Here is a 16,098-nt window from a genome sequence, read left to right as displayed (position 1 = left end):
TCTGGAACCTAAACATAGTTCTCACCAGGCTAATGGGACCACCCTTTGAACCTCTTCACTCTTGTGAGATACAGTTTCTTACATGGAAAGTGGCTTTTCTGGTAGCCATCACATCGCTTAGAAGAGTTAGTGAGCTTCAGCCCTAACTATTCAAGAGCCTTTCATACAGATTCATGCGAATAGGGTAGTGCTACGTACCAACCTTAAATTCATGCCTAAGGTGTTGTCGCAGTTCCACATTAATCAAACCATAGAACTGCCAGTTTTCTTCCCGAATCCAGATTCTGTGGCAGACCGAGCACTGCACACCTTAGATGTTAAAAGAGCTCTCCTGTATTACATCAACAGGACAAAGGATTTTAGAAAGACTAAACAACTGTTTGTTGCCTTCTCTCCACAACACAAAGGCAACCCCATTTCCAAATCAGGTATAGCCAGATGGATTAAGTGCATACAAATCTGTTATCAAAAAGCTAAACGCACATTAACAGTTCCCCCAAGAGCGCATTCCACACGCAAGTTAGGGGCATCCATGGCTTTCCTAGGTAACATTCCCCAAGAGGATATATGTAGAGCAGACACATGGACCACCATACATACATTTATCAAACACTACTGCGTAGATGTACACTCCAAACAGCAAGCTGCTGTAGGACAGGCTGTTCTCAAAACCTTTTTTCAGACTGCTGCAGCTGGCACGGGCAACCACCGCTAAGGAGGTAACTGCTATTTTTGCCGTGTGAATCTTGGATTCACTATGCTGTGCATATTCCGCGGTCTTGTGGTTGGGTCCGGATTCGTAGTCTTTTCTTTGTTTTTTTTTGTAGCCCTTGTGGGCGTCGGCGTCACACCTCCTCGGGTGCATTTCCGGTGACGTCGGCATGCTTCCTGCGGAAGCTCCTACTCTTGGGCGCCATCTTCAGATTCTTTTTTCCGCGGTCTGGTCTGGATCGTTCCCGTTGGGCTCCAGACATTTTTGGAGAAAGTACTGAAAAGAGAGGAAGTTGGAGGAGATATTGGAAGAAGAAGACTAAAGAAGACTTCACAGAACATTGACGAAGAGGAAAGAAGGTGAATACCTCGAGAACTTCGACGATCGTCGACGTCCACGCGGTCAGGGAGGCCTGAACGCACGAGGATGGACAACACGCCGTTCAAGTTCTGCCCGAACTGCAGACACAAGTACGCGCAGAAAGACCAGCACCCGGTTTGCAACCTTTGCCTACCGGTAGAACACAGAAGCGAGGACTGCAACGCCTGCGCCGTCTTCGCCCAGAAGACCCTTCGTGTGAGGAAGAGACAACGGGTAGCACACGCCGCCCTCGACGGAAAATCCCCGACGCCATCGCTGTACGAGCTGGGGATTTCCTCACAGGAGGAGGACAACGCTGCCGCCGAAGACAACAGCTACACGGTCGTAGAGACCGATTACAAGAAGACACCTGATAAGGTAGGAGACTCGACGTCCCACAAGAACACGAGAGACTCTGAGTCTCGAAAGTACGAGGCCAAGAGCCCGAAGGCGCCGACGCACCGACATCTGCCGTCCGCGACCACAAGCAGGCCCAGCGGATCCTCGGAGAAGGAGGCCCTGGCGCCGAAAGCTGTTGACCAGCAGAAAGCGTCGAAGATCGTCGCCGAAAGGGACCGATCGACGTCGAGGGAGAAAGACCCTAAAGCCTCGGCACCGTCCAAGGACCCGAAAGCCAGTTCGACGTCCAAGCCGTCGACGCCGAAAATCTCGCCGCCGAACCAGGCGACGAAGAGAGGGGCCGAACGTTCCGAAGCCGAACACGCGGCCGAGGTGTAAAGGAAAAGACGTCGGCTAGAAGCCGAGATGGCAAGTCTCTTGCAGCGGAGAAAGGAAGTCGCCGCCGAGATGAGTGCCTTCACGATTCCACACAAGACCAAGCACGCCGTGCTAGATCTGGTCGAGGAGGAAGAGGAACGGGTCGACGACCATGTGCCTAGCGACGAGATGGTCGACGACCGGGAAGCTGAAGAGAATCCCTATGAGGATTACAGCTATGAGGACGAAGAGGGCAGTAGGGTGGACGCCGAGTCGGTCACCTCTGACCCACGCGAGGAGGATTACCTAGACGTCGACACCGAGAGCCCGGAAGAGGCGGTCGACTCATACCCCTCGAGACCCTCGCCGCCGGACGACATCGGGGCATACAACTCGGCGATACAATCAGCCGCAACTGCATTCAAGTTAAAGCTCGACGAAGAAAAGCAGAAAGCAGACTTCCTGCTAGAGACATTGCTCCCAACACAAACAAGAAGCCAGTTCCTCCCAATGCTCGAGAGCGTCTTGGCTCAGGGAAAGGAAGCGTTCAAAGAGCCCGCAACATGCAAGGCGGTAACTCCCAGAACAGAGAAGAAATACAAGCACTCCTCGAAGGACCCGGCCTACATTCGAGGCGAGGTCTCCGCTGACTCCATTATCACGGCCACAGCTAGGAAGAGGGCGAGCGTACCCACAACCTCGGGCCCACCACCGGATAAGGAGAGCAAGAGGATGGATCTGGTGGGGAGAAGGATCGAGCGAAATGCCGCGACCCACTGGCGCATGGCTAATTCCAACGCCCTGTTAAACAGGCACATGTACCAGATCACGGAGGGGCTGGGGCAGTTGGTGAAGGACCTACCCCAGGATGCCAGGCAAAAGGCCGAAAAATTGGTCGAAGAAGGGAAAAACGCGGCAAATTCTTGCCTTAAGACGGCCCTGGACGGAGCAGACACCGCCAGCAGGCTCATGATGATGGGTGTCACGGAAAGGAGACACGCCTGGCTCAGGATCTCAGGGTTCAAACCCGAGGTGCAACACAGTATCCTGAACACACCGTTCAACGGCGAAACACTTTTCGGAGCAACGGTGGACGACAAACTATGCCAACTCAAAAAAGATAACGAGACGGCAAGATCCATGGGGGCATTGCAGTTCAGAGGCAACAGAAGAGGCACTCCGGCACGGAGGCCCGGCGGGAGAGGTGGAAACCAGCCAGGTACATCGCACCAGGCCTTCCAGCAGACGCACCAGGCAGACCCTCAGGCTCAGCAAGGTCACCAGAAGCAGTCCTGGCAATACCAGCCAAGAGGTCAGTCCTTTCGAGGGAGAAATGGCCGTGGCCGGAATAGAAGAGGGGGCCAGCAGCCCGCCTCAAAGTGACTTCAGACACCTACGGGTGCCCGACCACAGGAAAGATCCCAGGGGGCACCACGTACGAAGGGGTCACGACAGTCTAGAGACCTACGACCACATGACACCAGTGGGAGGAAGATTAAAGTTCTATCTCCAAGAATGGAGAGAAATAACATCAGACAAATGGATCCTAAACATCATCCAATTCGGATACTGCTTGGAGTTGGAAAGAAAGCCAACAAACAGAAAGCCAAGGGGGAAGCCACCAGCAAGAGAACAGCTGGCGAGGCTTCAGGAAGAAGTGCAAGAACTTCTACAAAAACGGGCCATAGAGAGAGTTCCCTTCAGGGAAAGGAACAAGGGAATATACTCAACGTACTTCCTAGTACCAAAGGTCGACGACAAAATGAGACCCATCCTAGACCTAAGGTTCCTCAACAAATTCATAAGGACACAAAAGTTCAAAATGACCTCCCTACAGGAGGTGCTGCCACAATTGCAGGTCGGAGACTTCATGGTCACGATAGACCTCAAGGACGCCTACCTGCACATACCGATGAACGAGAAGCACAAGCATATGCTCAGGTTCGCAATCGGAGGAGGCCACTACCAGTTCACAACGCTGGCCTTCGGACTGAAATCAGCACCAAGGGTATTCACGAAGTGCCCCGCGGCAGTCGCAGCGCACCTACGAAGGCAGGGGATACACGTATACCCTTACCTGGACGACTGGCTGGTGAAAGCAAACTCGTACCAGAAGTGCAAGCAGCATGCACATACAGTGACGAGCACGCTCATAAACCTGGGGTTCTCCGTCCATTGGAAGAAATCATCAATGGAGCCGGAGCAAGTGAAGATCTTCCTGGGGGCAGAGATCAACACCTTACAGGGCAAAGTGTTTCCCAGCGAGAAGAGAGCGAGGGCGCTGGTCAAGGAAACTCACCTCTACCGGAAGGGACAAGCTCGGACAGTGAGGACTGCGAGCAAGATCATGGGGATGATGGCATCGTGCATCCACCTAGTGCCAAATGTGCGGCTCCACATGAGACCCATGCAAGAATGGCTCCAGGAACAATGGTCACAGGCTTCGGGCAGTTGGGAGGATCTTGTGGTGGTGACGCACGCAGTGCAGAAGGAGATGGCATGGTGGACCTTGGAGAACTTAACAAGGGGACAACCTCTAACACTCCCAACTCCCACAGTGAACATCCTCACAGACGCATCCCTGAAGGGATGGGGCGCTCACATGGAGGAGCTCAAAGTGAGGGGTCTTTGGACGCCAGCAGATGCGACGAAGCACATCAATTACCTCGAATTGAAGACGATCTTCCATGCACTGAAAGCCTTCCAGACAAGACTGTACAGGCAGAGGGTGTTGCTACAGACAGACAACACCACGGCGATGTTCTACATCAACAAACAGGGTGGAACACAGTCATCAACGCTTTCGACGCTGGCGCAGGAGATATGGAGGTGGGCCATCCCTCTCCAGATAGACCTGCTAGCCATACACCTACCAGGGGAGGAGAACATTCAGGCAGACTAGCTGAGCAGACAGACCTCGGCATCCCACGAATGGGAGCTCAATGCTCAGGAGACGAGGAGGCTGTTCAACAGGTGGGGAACGCCATCAGTGGACCTGTTTGCAACACGCCAGAATGCGAAATGCCGAAACTTCGCATCCAGACAACACGAAGAAGGGTCCCTTGGGAATGCCCTATGGATAGACTGGTCCGGGAAATTTGCGTACGCTTTCCCCCCCGATACCACTGATGCACAGAGTACTGAGCAAGTGCAGAGCGAGCACCATGACCCTGATACTGGTCGCGCCACAGTGGGCGAGGCAGACATGGTACTCGCAGATCATGGAGATGGCGCAGTGTGCACCCCACAGATTCGCCAGAAGAAAAGACCTGCTCTCCATGCAGAACGGAGAGGTGCTGCACCCAGAACCAGAGAGCATGAGCTTAGTAGCATGGCTCCTGAGGACGTAGAGTTCGCACATTTGAGACTGCCCGAGAGCACCCTCAGGGTCCTTCGGGAGGCACGAAGGCCCAGCACACGGAAGTGCTATGTCGCAAAGTGGAAAAGATTCATGATATGGTGCAGGAGGGAAAGACTCCAGAACAAAATGAAAAAGGACTCCACGGTACTGAAGTACCTGACACACCTACTGGAGAAAAACCTCAGCTCGTCCTCCTTGAGAGTTCACCTGGCGGCTATAGTGGCATACACAAGGGGTGAGATGGGCAGAAGCTTCTTCACCTCACAAGTTGTAAAGAGGTTCCTGGAAGGAGCAAAAAGGATTGCACCACCCAAGCGGGTACCACCACCGGCATGGAACTTAAACGTGGTCCTGACGGAACTCATGAAGGAGCCCTTCGATCCACTTCACAAGGCCTCCTTGAAGATGCTAACTATGAAAACTGCTTTCCTGGTAGCAAAAACTTACTTACGGAGAGTGAGCGAGCTGCAAGCGCTAACGCTACAGGAGCCCTACTTACAAATACACAATGACAGGGTGGTGATGAGGACCGACCCACACTTCATGCCGAAGGTGGTGTCCAAGTTCCACATGAACCAGTCCATACAGATACCAAGTTTTTTCCAAAAACCAACAACTAACGCAGAGCGGGCTCTGCACACCCTGGACGCCAGAAGGGCGGTCATGCATTACATTGAAAGGACAAAAGGGCACAGGAAAACGAAACAGTTCTTTGTGTCGTTCGCCAACAGTTACATGGGCAAGGCAGTGACTAAGACCACTATTGCACGATGGATCGCGCAAACAATCCAACTCTGCCACAAAAGGGCAGGAGAAGAACTGGCAGAGGGGGCACGCGCCCACTTCACCAGAAAAAAGGGGGCTACAATAGCCTTCCTGGCTAATACACACATACAAGACATATGCCTGGCGGCAACATGGGCTTCGGTGCACACATTCATGAAACACTATTGAGTGGATGTGCAGATGAACAAGGAAGCACAAGTCGGACAAAGGGTGCTCCAGCATATATTCAGAAACCAGAGCTCATCTTCCACCCAGCCGCCACGGAAATGAGAGACCGCTACGAAATCGATGCACAGCATAGCGAATCCAGAAAGATTCACGCTGCAAAACGAATAGTTCTTACCTGTCGGTGTAGTTTTGCAGCTTGAAGATCTTTCTGGATTCACTAGCGAACCCACCCACCTCCGCCAGAAAGATGAGGCTGGAGAGAGGAGGGGGTCAAAAACAAAAAAGATAAAAATAGGAGGAGAAGAAGTAAGAAAGTATAACAACAAGTGGTAAAGAAATTATCACCTGAATAGAACATTGCCATTACTTCGGAAAAGAAAGAAACACGGAAAAAAGAATCGGAAGATGGCGCCCAAGAGTGGGAGCTTCCACAGGAAGCATGCCGACGTCACCGGAAATGCACCCGAGGAGGTGTGACGCCGACGCCCACAAGGGCTACAAAAAAAAAAAAAAAACCAAGAAAAGAAAAGACTACGAATCCGGACCCAACCACAAGACCGCGGAATATGCACAGCATAGTGAATCCAGAAAGATCTTCAAGCTGCAAAACTACACCGACAGGTAAGAAACTATTCATTATTCTATGCACAGATATGAATTCAGCAGCCCACATGCCTCGAACGGAATATGCTACTTACCAGTATACAGCTGTTCTTGGCATGTAGGGCTGCTGACATTCATATCGCCCGCCCTACTCCCCGGTGCCTGTCGCAGCTGTAGCACTCAGAATCATTCTTAGGCATGGTCATCACTTACTGTATTACACTCCATCCTTGCCACAATGGCGAAAAACAATCTGAAGATGGAGAGGATGCCCATGCGCACTGTAGTCCAGGGGAGTAGCCACGTATATTGTGATACTTCGAAGACTCTTCCAGGACAACAATGTGCAATCATCCGGACCCAACACTAGGCGGCAATCTATGCACAGATATGAATGTCAGCAGCCCTACATGCCAAGAACAGACGCATACTGGTACGTAGCATATTCCTTCAAACTACTGCAGCTGGTACAGGTAACTACCGCTAGAGGAGATACTGCTATACAGTCTATGCACAGATATGAATTCAGCAGCCCACATGCCTCGAACGGAATATGCTACTTACCAGTATGCATCTGTTCTTGGCATGTAGGGCTGCTGACATTCATATCGCCCGCCCTCCTCCCCGGTGCCTGTCGCAGCTGCAGCATTATCTTTTGCATGGCCATCTCTTACTTTACTATCTCCATCTCTGCCACAATGGCGAAAAACAATCTGAGGATGGAGAAGATGCCCATGCGCACTGTAGTCCAGGGGAGGAGTCGCCTATCTCGTGATACTTCGAAGATTCTTCCAGAACAACAAGGTGCAATCATCCGGACCCAACACTAGGCGGCGATCTATGCACAGATATGAATGTCAGCAGCTCTACATGCCAAGAACAGATGCATACTGGTAAGTAGCATATTCTTTAGCCATGCAACAGTTGATGTTGTTGTACCAAAGATATTGTGCTGCATAACTAAATACTTATAAGGTCCCAAAAGTGAGACCTATTGGCTCTGCCAATGCTTGTTAGGTGTGGCAGCAAGAAGATGACTAAAACTGGAGATTAAGTGGTATCTCAATTCTTGGAATGAATCTGGTTTTTACATGTTATCTGTCAATTTACAAATTTTCAGACTTCAAACATTAAGATAAAATGAATTCTGTTTTACAGGCATGTTTCCATAAAGGTGGTGCTTCCGTGGTGGCGATCCGAAAGTATATCATCAAAAAGTATCCATCGCTGGACCTTGAGAGGAGGGGATATCTGTTGAAGCAAGCTCTGAAGCGCGAGTTACAGAGGGGCAATATCCGACAGGTAATGTATGAGCTTGTTATTGCTTATGCATCTTTAAAAAAAGTACTGCAAAATGTGTATAGCAGTTTCTTTTGTTAGTGGTTGGTTTCCTGTATACATTTCTAAATTCATGATACTTTAAGATAAGATTCTACTCTGCGGCTGAAAAGAATCCGGAAAGCTGTCCATATTTTTTATACTCTCTACTGCTTGGACTCTTATTCCATAATAGAAGCCGAAGGCAGTCAAGCATCCATGTGAAACTGTTTTTGATAAATGTGCTCCAATATGTCATTCTTTTTCTCAAATTGTGCTTTCTTTCGTACAGTTTACAACAACCTTGTCATTCTATTAATTTATTCTGTTTTTTATTTGTGATCTTACATCTCCATTGAAATTATAATAACCTCTCAATTATAATGTAAGTTATAAACATCTGAGAGCTTAAAAATAAATGTCGATTCAGCACGTAGGGCAAAATTCTGTGGGACAGGACCGGAAACGCCAGGCTGAAGTTTTACATTGCAAATCTATTTTTATTGAAATACATGGAATTCACCAGATACAGCTCATTTTCCTAGACCAGGAGTTCTCTTTGATATTAATGAAAGGTTTACTATCCCTGAAATGTGTGCGAGATTCTGGTGCACATATCAGTAAAATATTCTTTGCAGCGTCAATCTTTTCTGTATTCATATGTCATGGCTTATGATGCCATCTAGAGTTTAGAGCCGGAATGCTCTGTTTTTTGTTTTTCTTACTATTTGGCGCTTTGTCCTTTTTTTAGGTCTCGGACCGATGGCTGGCTTGCCAGCCGGAAGGCACAGATTTTATGACTTTGAGTAAGGAGGCTTGAACCCGCCTCTCTCCTCCATTCTCTTCCATTGGCTGGCTTCCTAAACGGAGGCCAGCCATTGGAGGAGAAGAGTCACTCCAAACAAGCCCCGTCTCTTTCGGTTTTTCGGGCGTATGTTTTGCTGTTCTTTCGACGGTGACGTCATCCGTCACTCAGAACAACAAATACACGCCCCCGAATCCGAAAATTTCGGAAGCTTGCGGCCGCCATTGTTTTTTTGTGTTGTGCGTCGCTGCCACAGATAAATCTACAGCTTCCAGGCTGGCTCATGGAAGGAAGGGGCTGCGGGAGTAGCGAAGTAAATGGGCTTGTTAAGTGCTGCCCGCGGGTGTTGCTAATTACGACCCTGCATCGAATTAAATTGCTGCCGCTTTCTGAAGCTTACAATTTTAAAGGTACATTTCTATTTCCGAGCACACAGCTGCGGTAAAGCAGAACATTTCATTTACATGTTCAGCAGTTTTAAAATCGAAGATGTAAATGTGGTATTTCTCAAGTTGGTGGGCGCCGCAGTCTGTCGCAATAATGACGCTGTGCTGACCTGTTGGCAGCGGTCTGCAGCGCTACACCATCACAGTGCACATTTCTAATACCCCAAGTGTCCGATGTCTGTCCCCGTGATGCGGATCCATCCTTCAAGTGTGCAGTGCCCCTGTCGGATTGATGCAAAGGTCCGGGCAGCCTTTAAAATGTGGAGTTATATGTGCCACGCCAAGGGGATATATCATTATTATATCACTAGAAGTGCAAACCCCTCAAGGGGAATAACGCCCTCAGGACACCAGGCTACACCAGGATGCTGAGGCCGAAAGGCGTCCCGAGGAGCCGCCCATCCTTCATTTAGAGGCGTGTCATGTCCTGCTGTGTCCATAGAGGGCGTGACCCCCGTGAGGGGTTTGCACTTCTAGTTATACTTGTGCCGGCAGCGCAGTCCTCACCGTCCACGGGTCCCTGGTCTGAGGAGCCACATGAAGGAATATGCCCCTCGCAGCGCATCGCCCTATATTTAAATGCATTTATATTTAAGATGCCTGTTTTAAATGTAAGTCACTGTGCTGCTGTAGACAGGCCTACTGCTGCTCGCTGCAGAATGGGGTCTGTGCTGTAGGCGAGGCCCAGCACGGCAGCACTGCCAGGACAGTGCAGTGCATTGGCCCAGCATGTCTTCACTGCCAGGACCGTGCAGTACATTGGCCCAGCACGTCAGCACTGCCTCCAGAACCGTACCGCTGGATTTCTGAGCTCTTAACCCAGCATGTCCTGGCCCAGTCATCAGTGCATTGAAGTCCTGACGGTCCCAGTGTAAGGGATTCTCTGCTCCAGCGCTCTGTTGCAATGCAGCGCCTTCAGGCCTCACACACAGGGCGAGCCCTTTTATCAGTTGAATGAATAGCTCAGACCGAGGAGCCGCGCCCCCTTGTACCTCATACCAAATGCTGACTGGCGCTCGTGTGATCGACCCAGGAAGGATGAACGGCTGTTTGAATCTAAGGATCCGACCTGAGATGTGCAGGGTGCATCACCGCAACGGATGCAAGACCCCCTTGACCCACCACAGGTGGGTCGAGAAGCCGCCTGAGAAGTGTGAATTATGCTGTGAATGCGGACCCCTGCGGAGCATGGAACCGGCTCTGACAGCGGTGGCTGCATTGAATCATTCATTCATTCTGCTTCTGACCCTGCTGTTCCCCGGGTAGGGGACTCCAGGACAACCGTTGGTGTCTGTATTGTGGTGGTGGTGGGGGGGCACTTCCCGCAGTTGTATATAGCGTGACTCGAAGGTATCGGAGCGCTTTACACGATCACCAGTTACGTTACATGAGGACACATTCATTTTTCTTAGGCGTGGGGAGATTGAGTGATTTGCCCATAATCACAGGATGTTGGGTGTGAGAAGTTGGCCTGATATGCAGTGCTCACTATTCTAGTGAACACTATGTATCAGTCCAGACAACCCTTATTGATGATTGGTAGTAAGTCAACCTTATAGACCAGCTATCCTAGTAGCGTGGATTCGAGCAGTCTAAGGCTAAAGACTCGAGAGGGCGTGTTAAGCCAGCTGTTATACCACACATTATACCCCTTGAATACCAAGTGAAAGGACACCACACAAGTGTTATGAAAATAAACAGTGTATTTATTAAAATCACAACAGCCCTGTACTCTTTATGAGGACAGGGTACTAAGCACAAAACAAAACTCTTACGAAAATACTTAAGTTAGCACAGTATATACAAATGCCCGAGGGGCACGGAAAACTATATACTCTGAAAGTGGAATGCGAAATTACTAGCAGGTAAGTACAGTACTAATAGGCTTTGGAATCGCTAGGACTTGACTATAGAATCGTTAGATTACTTCTAGGAGACCCAGGGGACTCGGGTGCAGAGTGTTCACTCTCACGCGTGATGCGGGACAAAGTCTATGGTAACTAGTAAGGACAAAGTTAGTGTTCTCGGGCAAACCCGACCTGGTAGGAGGAAAACGAAAGTGGATTCTGACCCTTGGATAGTGAGGCTATGCTGGGGCACCGAAATGCCGAAGTTACCTAGCCCAGGGGCTGCAGCTGCATATGTCTCAAAAGACGTCGGGAATCCTCGTAGACGGACCAGGAGCCTGGAAGAAAGATGCTGGCAGGCGACCAGTGAAGAGAGTTCGAAGTGATCCAAGCCTGGATCTTGAAGACAGATGACACCTGAAAGCAGAGGGGACCAAGTTCGTGACTACTAGCCAGTAGTCAGGTGGCACCAGGAGGGCACCGGATGGTAGTCACCTCGACTAGGTGAGTGGGCGACGCTGTGCTCTGCAGATCTCACGGACCAGGAGGCGTTGTCGGCGACCAGGATGGAGGAGCGAGCTGTCCCACGATGGATGAAGCTGTCGGCGTCACTGGACCCAGGATTGGGCAACAAAGCCTTGGCTAATTCAAGCCCACGCGGTGGACCTAAAATGGCGTCTTGAGTGGACCAGGAGGGTACGGGGTGCTCCTCTCTTGGAAGGGAGCAAGGGCCAGTCTGGAGCAACCAGACCAGCAGCAGTGATGTCGTTGGGCGTCGTTAGGAAGGCCACAAGCCAGCGGGCTAGTAGCCAAACAACGCGGTGAGCAGCAAAAAGCAGTAGGGCCCCACGCAGATCGTGGAGATGCTGGGAGGCTGATCTTCGGTGCTGGAGCTGCTCAGGGTCGGGGCTTCTCGGACCCCAAAGCACTCACCAGAGGGTCGCTCGGCGGGCGTGCTGTAAAGAAGTCGTGCAGTCTTGGCGATAGTCGGTCCCTCGAGGTCTCGTCGCACTCACGGTTCTCAGCTTGGCTGTAGAGGTGAGTAGAGGTCAGAGGTGCCAGGGAAGCCGGGTCTCGTCGAACTGTGTCGTCGGATTCCTGAGGAAGGACTTGCATCAGACCGCAGTGTTCTTGATGGTGCCTGCGGATGCAGGGTGACTACTCCTTAGTCACAAGGGAGAATCTTGAAGAAGAAATCTTGAAGTCCTTTTGTAGAAAGTCGTGTCTTGATTCCAAAGATGATCTAATTTGAACAGGGGGCCCGCTCCTATCTTTATACTAAGAAAAGGGGCTGACCCGGTGACTAGGTCCTGCCTATGGGTGGGACTAGGAGGGGGGTGGTTACACCCCTCTCCCATGCCGGACTTTCCCCAGGCCAGGGGCTGGTGTGCCCCTGGAACTGGTTCTGACCGGCCTATGCGTAGTGAGCACCGGGGTGCCACTCAGCAGTCACCTTCCTGTAAAGCCCTGCCTACCCAGGATACACAAAACCCTGTCTGGGATGGTGCTAGCACCACCCCGGACAGGAAACCCTTTGTCCAAGCTCTCCTCGCTGGAAGGACTCCCAGCAGCAGGAGGTCAGAATCCATTTTGTGGAGCTGAGGCTTCGTTTAACTTTAACCGGGGTTCACAGTTACATACATGTCGTGTCCCTCTAGAAGGGTGGAATGCTAACCCCGTCGCCAGAATTGGCGAGGGGTTAGTATTCCAATTCGTATGACACCTTACTCTACATGTTTTGATAAAGCAATACCAAAGATAGCATTTAACCGCGAGGATTATAATGCACTTAAGAGTATATGGTATGCGTTATCATGGAACAGCTATTAGGACTTGATTCCGCAAGCTGCAGACGGGCTCAGCTCATGCCAGAGCACCATCTCACACGATTCCAAGCACTCTGCCTTCAGGATTGTCAAGGCCTGCCATAGGAGTGACTGATGGTATACTATATCTACAGCAAAGGGTGATTACACGACTTTGCCCCAGCTGTCATGCAGCCAGTTGTGTCACATTTAGGAGGCCAGCCAGGGGTGGCATAATACATGCTTCAGCCCCTGGTAGGCCCTGGGTACACCTATGCCCTGAGTTACAGGGTCTGATAAGGTGGCCCAGTACCAATTGGTAAATGCACCTAGGGTACATGTTGTAATTTAGAGAGAGAACAGCCAGGCTGTGGGTCTGATTGGCAGGCCCACAGCCAGAGAAAGTCGTAAACCAGTGAAACAAAAGCAAAAAATCTGGGTGATCATAGGATTGCAAACCCTACTCTCCTACATGGGGCGTCGTTGCCGAGACTCGAACGCGGCTCCCCAGATTTGAGGTCGACGCCCAAGCCGTTGGGCCACGTCCTCTCACCGCTTGTGTCCCTCCCTGGGTCTCTGTGGCGAACCCCCCGCCCTGTTCCTGGACTTTGATCGCCCACGTGTAACACCTCTCACTGCTCCCCTCAATGCTCCCCTCACTGCTCCCCTTTCACTGCTCCCCTTTCACTGCTCCCCTTTCACTGCTCCCCTTTCACTGCTCCCTTCACTGCTCCCTTCACTGCTCCCCTCACTGCTCCCCTCACTGCTCACCCCTCACTGCTCACCCCTCACTGCTCACCCCTCACTGCTCCCCTTTCACTGCTCCCCTTTCACTGCTCCCCTTTCACTGCTCCCCTTTCACTGCTCCCCTTTCACTGCTCCCCTTTCACTGCTCCCCTTTCACTGCTCCCCTTTCACTGCTCACCTTTCACTGCTCACCTCTCACTGCTCACCTCTCACTGCTCACCTCTTACTGCTCACCTCTTACTGCTCACCTCTTACTGCTCCCCTCTCACTGCTCCCCCCTCACTGCTCCCCCCTCACTGCTCCCCCCTCACTGCTCACCCCTCACTGTTCACCTCTCCCTGTTCACCTCTCCCTGTTCACCTCTCACTGCTCCCCTCTCACTGCTCCACCCTCACTGCTCCACCCTCACTGCTCCCCCCTCACTGCTCCCCCCTCACTGCTCCCCCCTCACTGCTCCCCCCTCACTGCTCACCCCTCACTGCTCACCCCTCACTGCTCACCCCTCACTGCTCACCCCTCACTGCTCATCCCTCACTGCTCTCCTCTCACTGCTCACCCCTTGACTGCTCACCCCTTGACTGCTCACCTCTGACTGCTCGCCTCTGACTGCTCGCCTCTGACTGCTCGCCTCTGACTGCTCGCCTCTGACTGCTCGCCTCTGACTGCTCGCCTCTGACTGCTCCCCTCTCACTGCTCCCCTCTCACTGCTCCCCTCTCACTGCTCCCCCCTCACTGCTCACCTCACTGCTCACCTCTCACTGCTCACCTCTCACTGCTCCCCTCACTGCTCCTCAATGCTCCCATCACCCGATTTCCCGTTGCTGTTAAAATCTTTACAGTCCAACATTTTGCCAAAAAACAAAAAAACAAGAAAGTTGTACCCCCTTGGCCGATGCAATATATATCACAGGTGCGTGTTCATTAGCCTGAGTTTCCGTTGCCTCATATGCTAGTTTATTTCAAGGTATCTCTCCCTCTTTGGAGTTCTTTAGGGTGCCTTCGAGCTTTGCCCCTACAATCCTCCCGGTCTGCCCCTACGGCTTGTTCTGTTGGCACACTACGAGTAGTAGGCACCATTTATCAGCTCTGCACCCCCCAGACCATGGGCCCGGGCTCTGGCGAGGGCATGAACGCGGCTGCCCTTCTAGGAACATTTCCCTTATTGTCAATATAACAACAGGCTCTCTCCTACAAGGGCAGGGAGTTAATTTAGGGTATAGTGTAAGGCTCAATATACTGCTATAAACCCCAAAAGAACAAACCAATATCAATGTGTGAATTAGGAATTTGCTTTTAAGCGATATATATTTTCGTCTGGATTGAACGTCATGGGTAGGAAGTCCTGGAACACTCGGGAGATCCTCTGATCCTCGACGGAAGTATCTGTTTGAAAACATACACAGACCATTACACTTCCGGTGCAAATCAGCTGCGTGTGCCAACATATTAGATGAGAGAGGTGAATTGGTATTGCGTCAACATGCTTCTCCTGTACGTATATCCAAAATTTGGTCTGGGGTAATTTTGTGACATTACACATGATGCAAGTCTAAAACTCTAGAGCCTGAATACATTCCTAGAAAATGCATTTAGATGATCTTCTGCATTTTCATCATCATTGTAGAATGGTGCTGATTTAGGGGGCTGATGGAAAAATCTGAGTCAAATGTGACTTCCAGGTTTTTACTTTCTGTGATAGAGTAAACATCCTTACCAGATCTTGTGGCCAACAAATGTTATTGTATCCATGATCGCACCTTCCGGAGGTAACATTTTTAACACTGACTAATTCAGGCATGGGTAATTCTCTTTAACCTAAGCTCTGTGTGGGTGTAAATGCAATAGGTCATGCATTTGTGAGCGATTAAGCTATTTGCATTGTAAATGACAATGCCGTTTATTTATGATTTAAAAAAAAAAACACCCAAAAAAAGTTTCATTAGCAATGCCAATAGATCTACCTTTAATAATGCCGAGACCATTGCATTGTAAATGCTTGTTTTTCTATGATATCAGATGAACATCTTGTAAGCCCATATGTGTGATCCCCATCTTCAGATTCACCTTTCCATTGTTGGGTCGTGAAGCAAAAGGCAGAGCTAATGAAGAATCTTTAAATGAGGATAATTAACTAAATAAGGATTCCGATGTTTAGACACAAAGGGGCATCAAAAAATTCAGAAAGCACAGGGAAAACTAGACCATACACTGAAAACTTAAAAAAACAAATTTAAAAAAAAGGCTGAAAGCCAAAACATGTTTTGAGTTTTAAAAAATACACATTGCTGCAGTTGTCCCAGGCACAGAAGGGAATTCCTTTATGTCTGGATTTGATCTTGTTAAAGAGAAAAATACAGTCACAGGAAGTTAGCCAATGGCTGCAGGGGGTCGACCTTTTGCCTCGTGCTGTGGTGGGTTGTATGA

The 16,098-nt window shown here is 50.4% G+C and overlaps 1 protein-coding gene across 1 annotated transcript in view; it reads left to right on the top strand.

Annotated features, from left to right (window-relative positions):
- Positions 1-16,098, top strand: part of HP1BP3 (heterochromatin protein 1 binding protein 3) — a 711,194-nt gene that overhangs the window by 210,082 nt on the left and 485,014 nt on the right. Inside the window, exon 5 of the mRNA XM_086921633.1 lies at positions 7,866-8,009. Within this exon, the coding sequence (XP_086777759.1) occupies positions 7,866-8,009 (144 nt within the window). The remainder of the gene's footprint in view (positions 1-7,865; positions 8,010-16,098) is intronic.

This window comes from Lissotriton vulgaris, chromosome 5 (genome assembly GCF_964263255.1).
Source record: "Lissotriton vulgaris chromosome 5, aLisVul1.2, whole genome shotgun sequence".
NCBI lineage: Eukaryota > Metazoa > Chordata > Amphibia > Caudata > Salamandridae > Lissotriton > Lissotriton vulgaris.
Note: the sequence above shows the minus strand (reverse complement) of the source record. Positions and strands in the feature narration are given on the sequence as shown.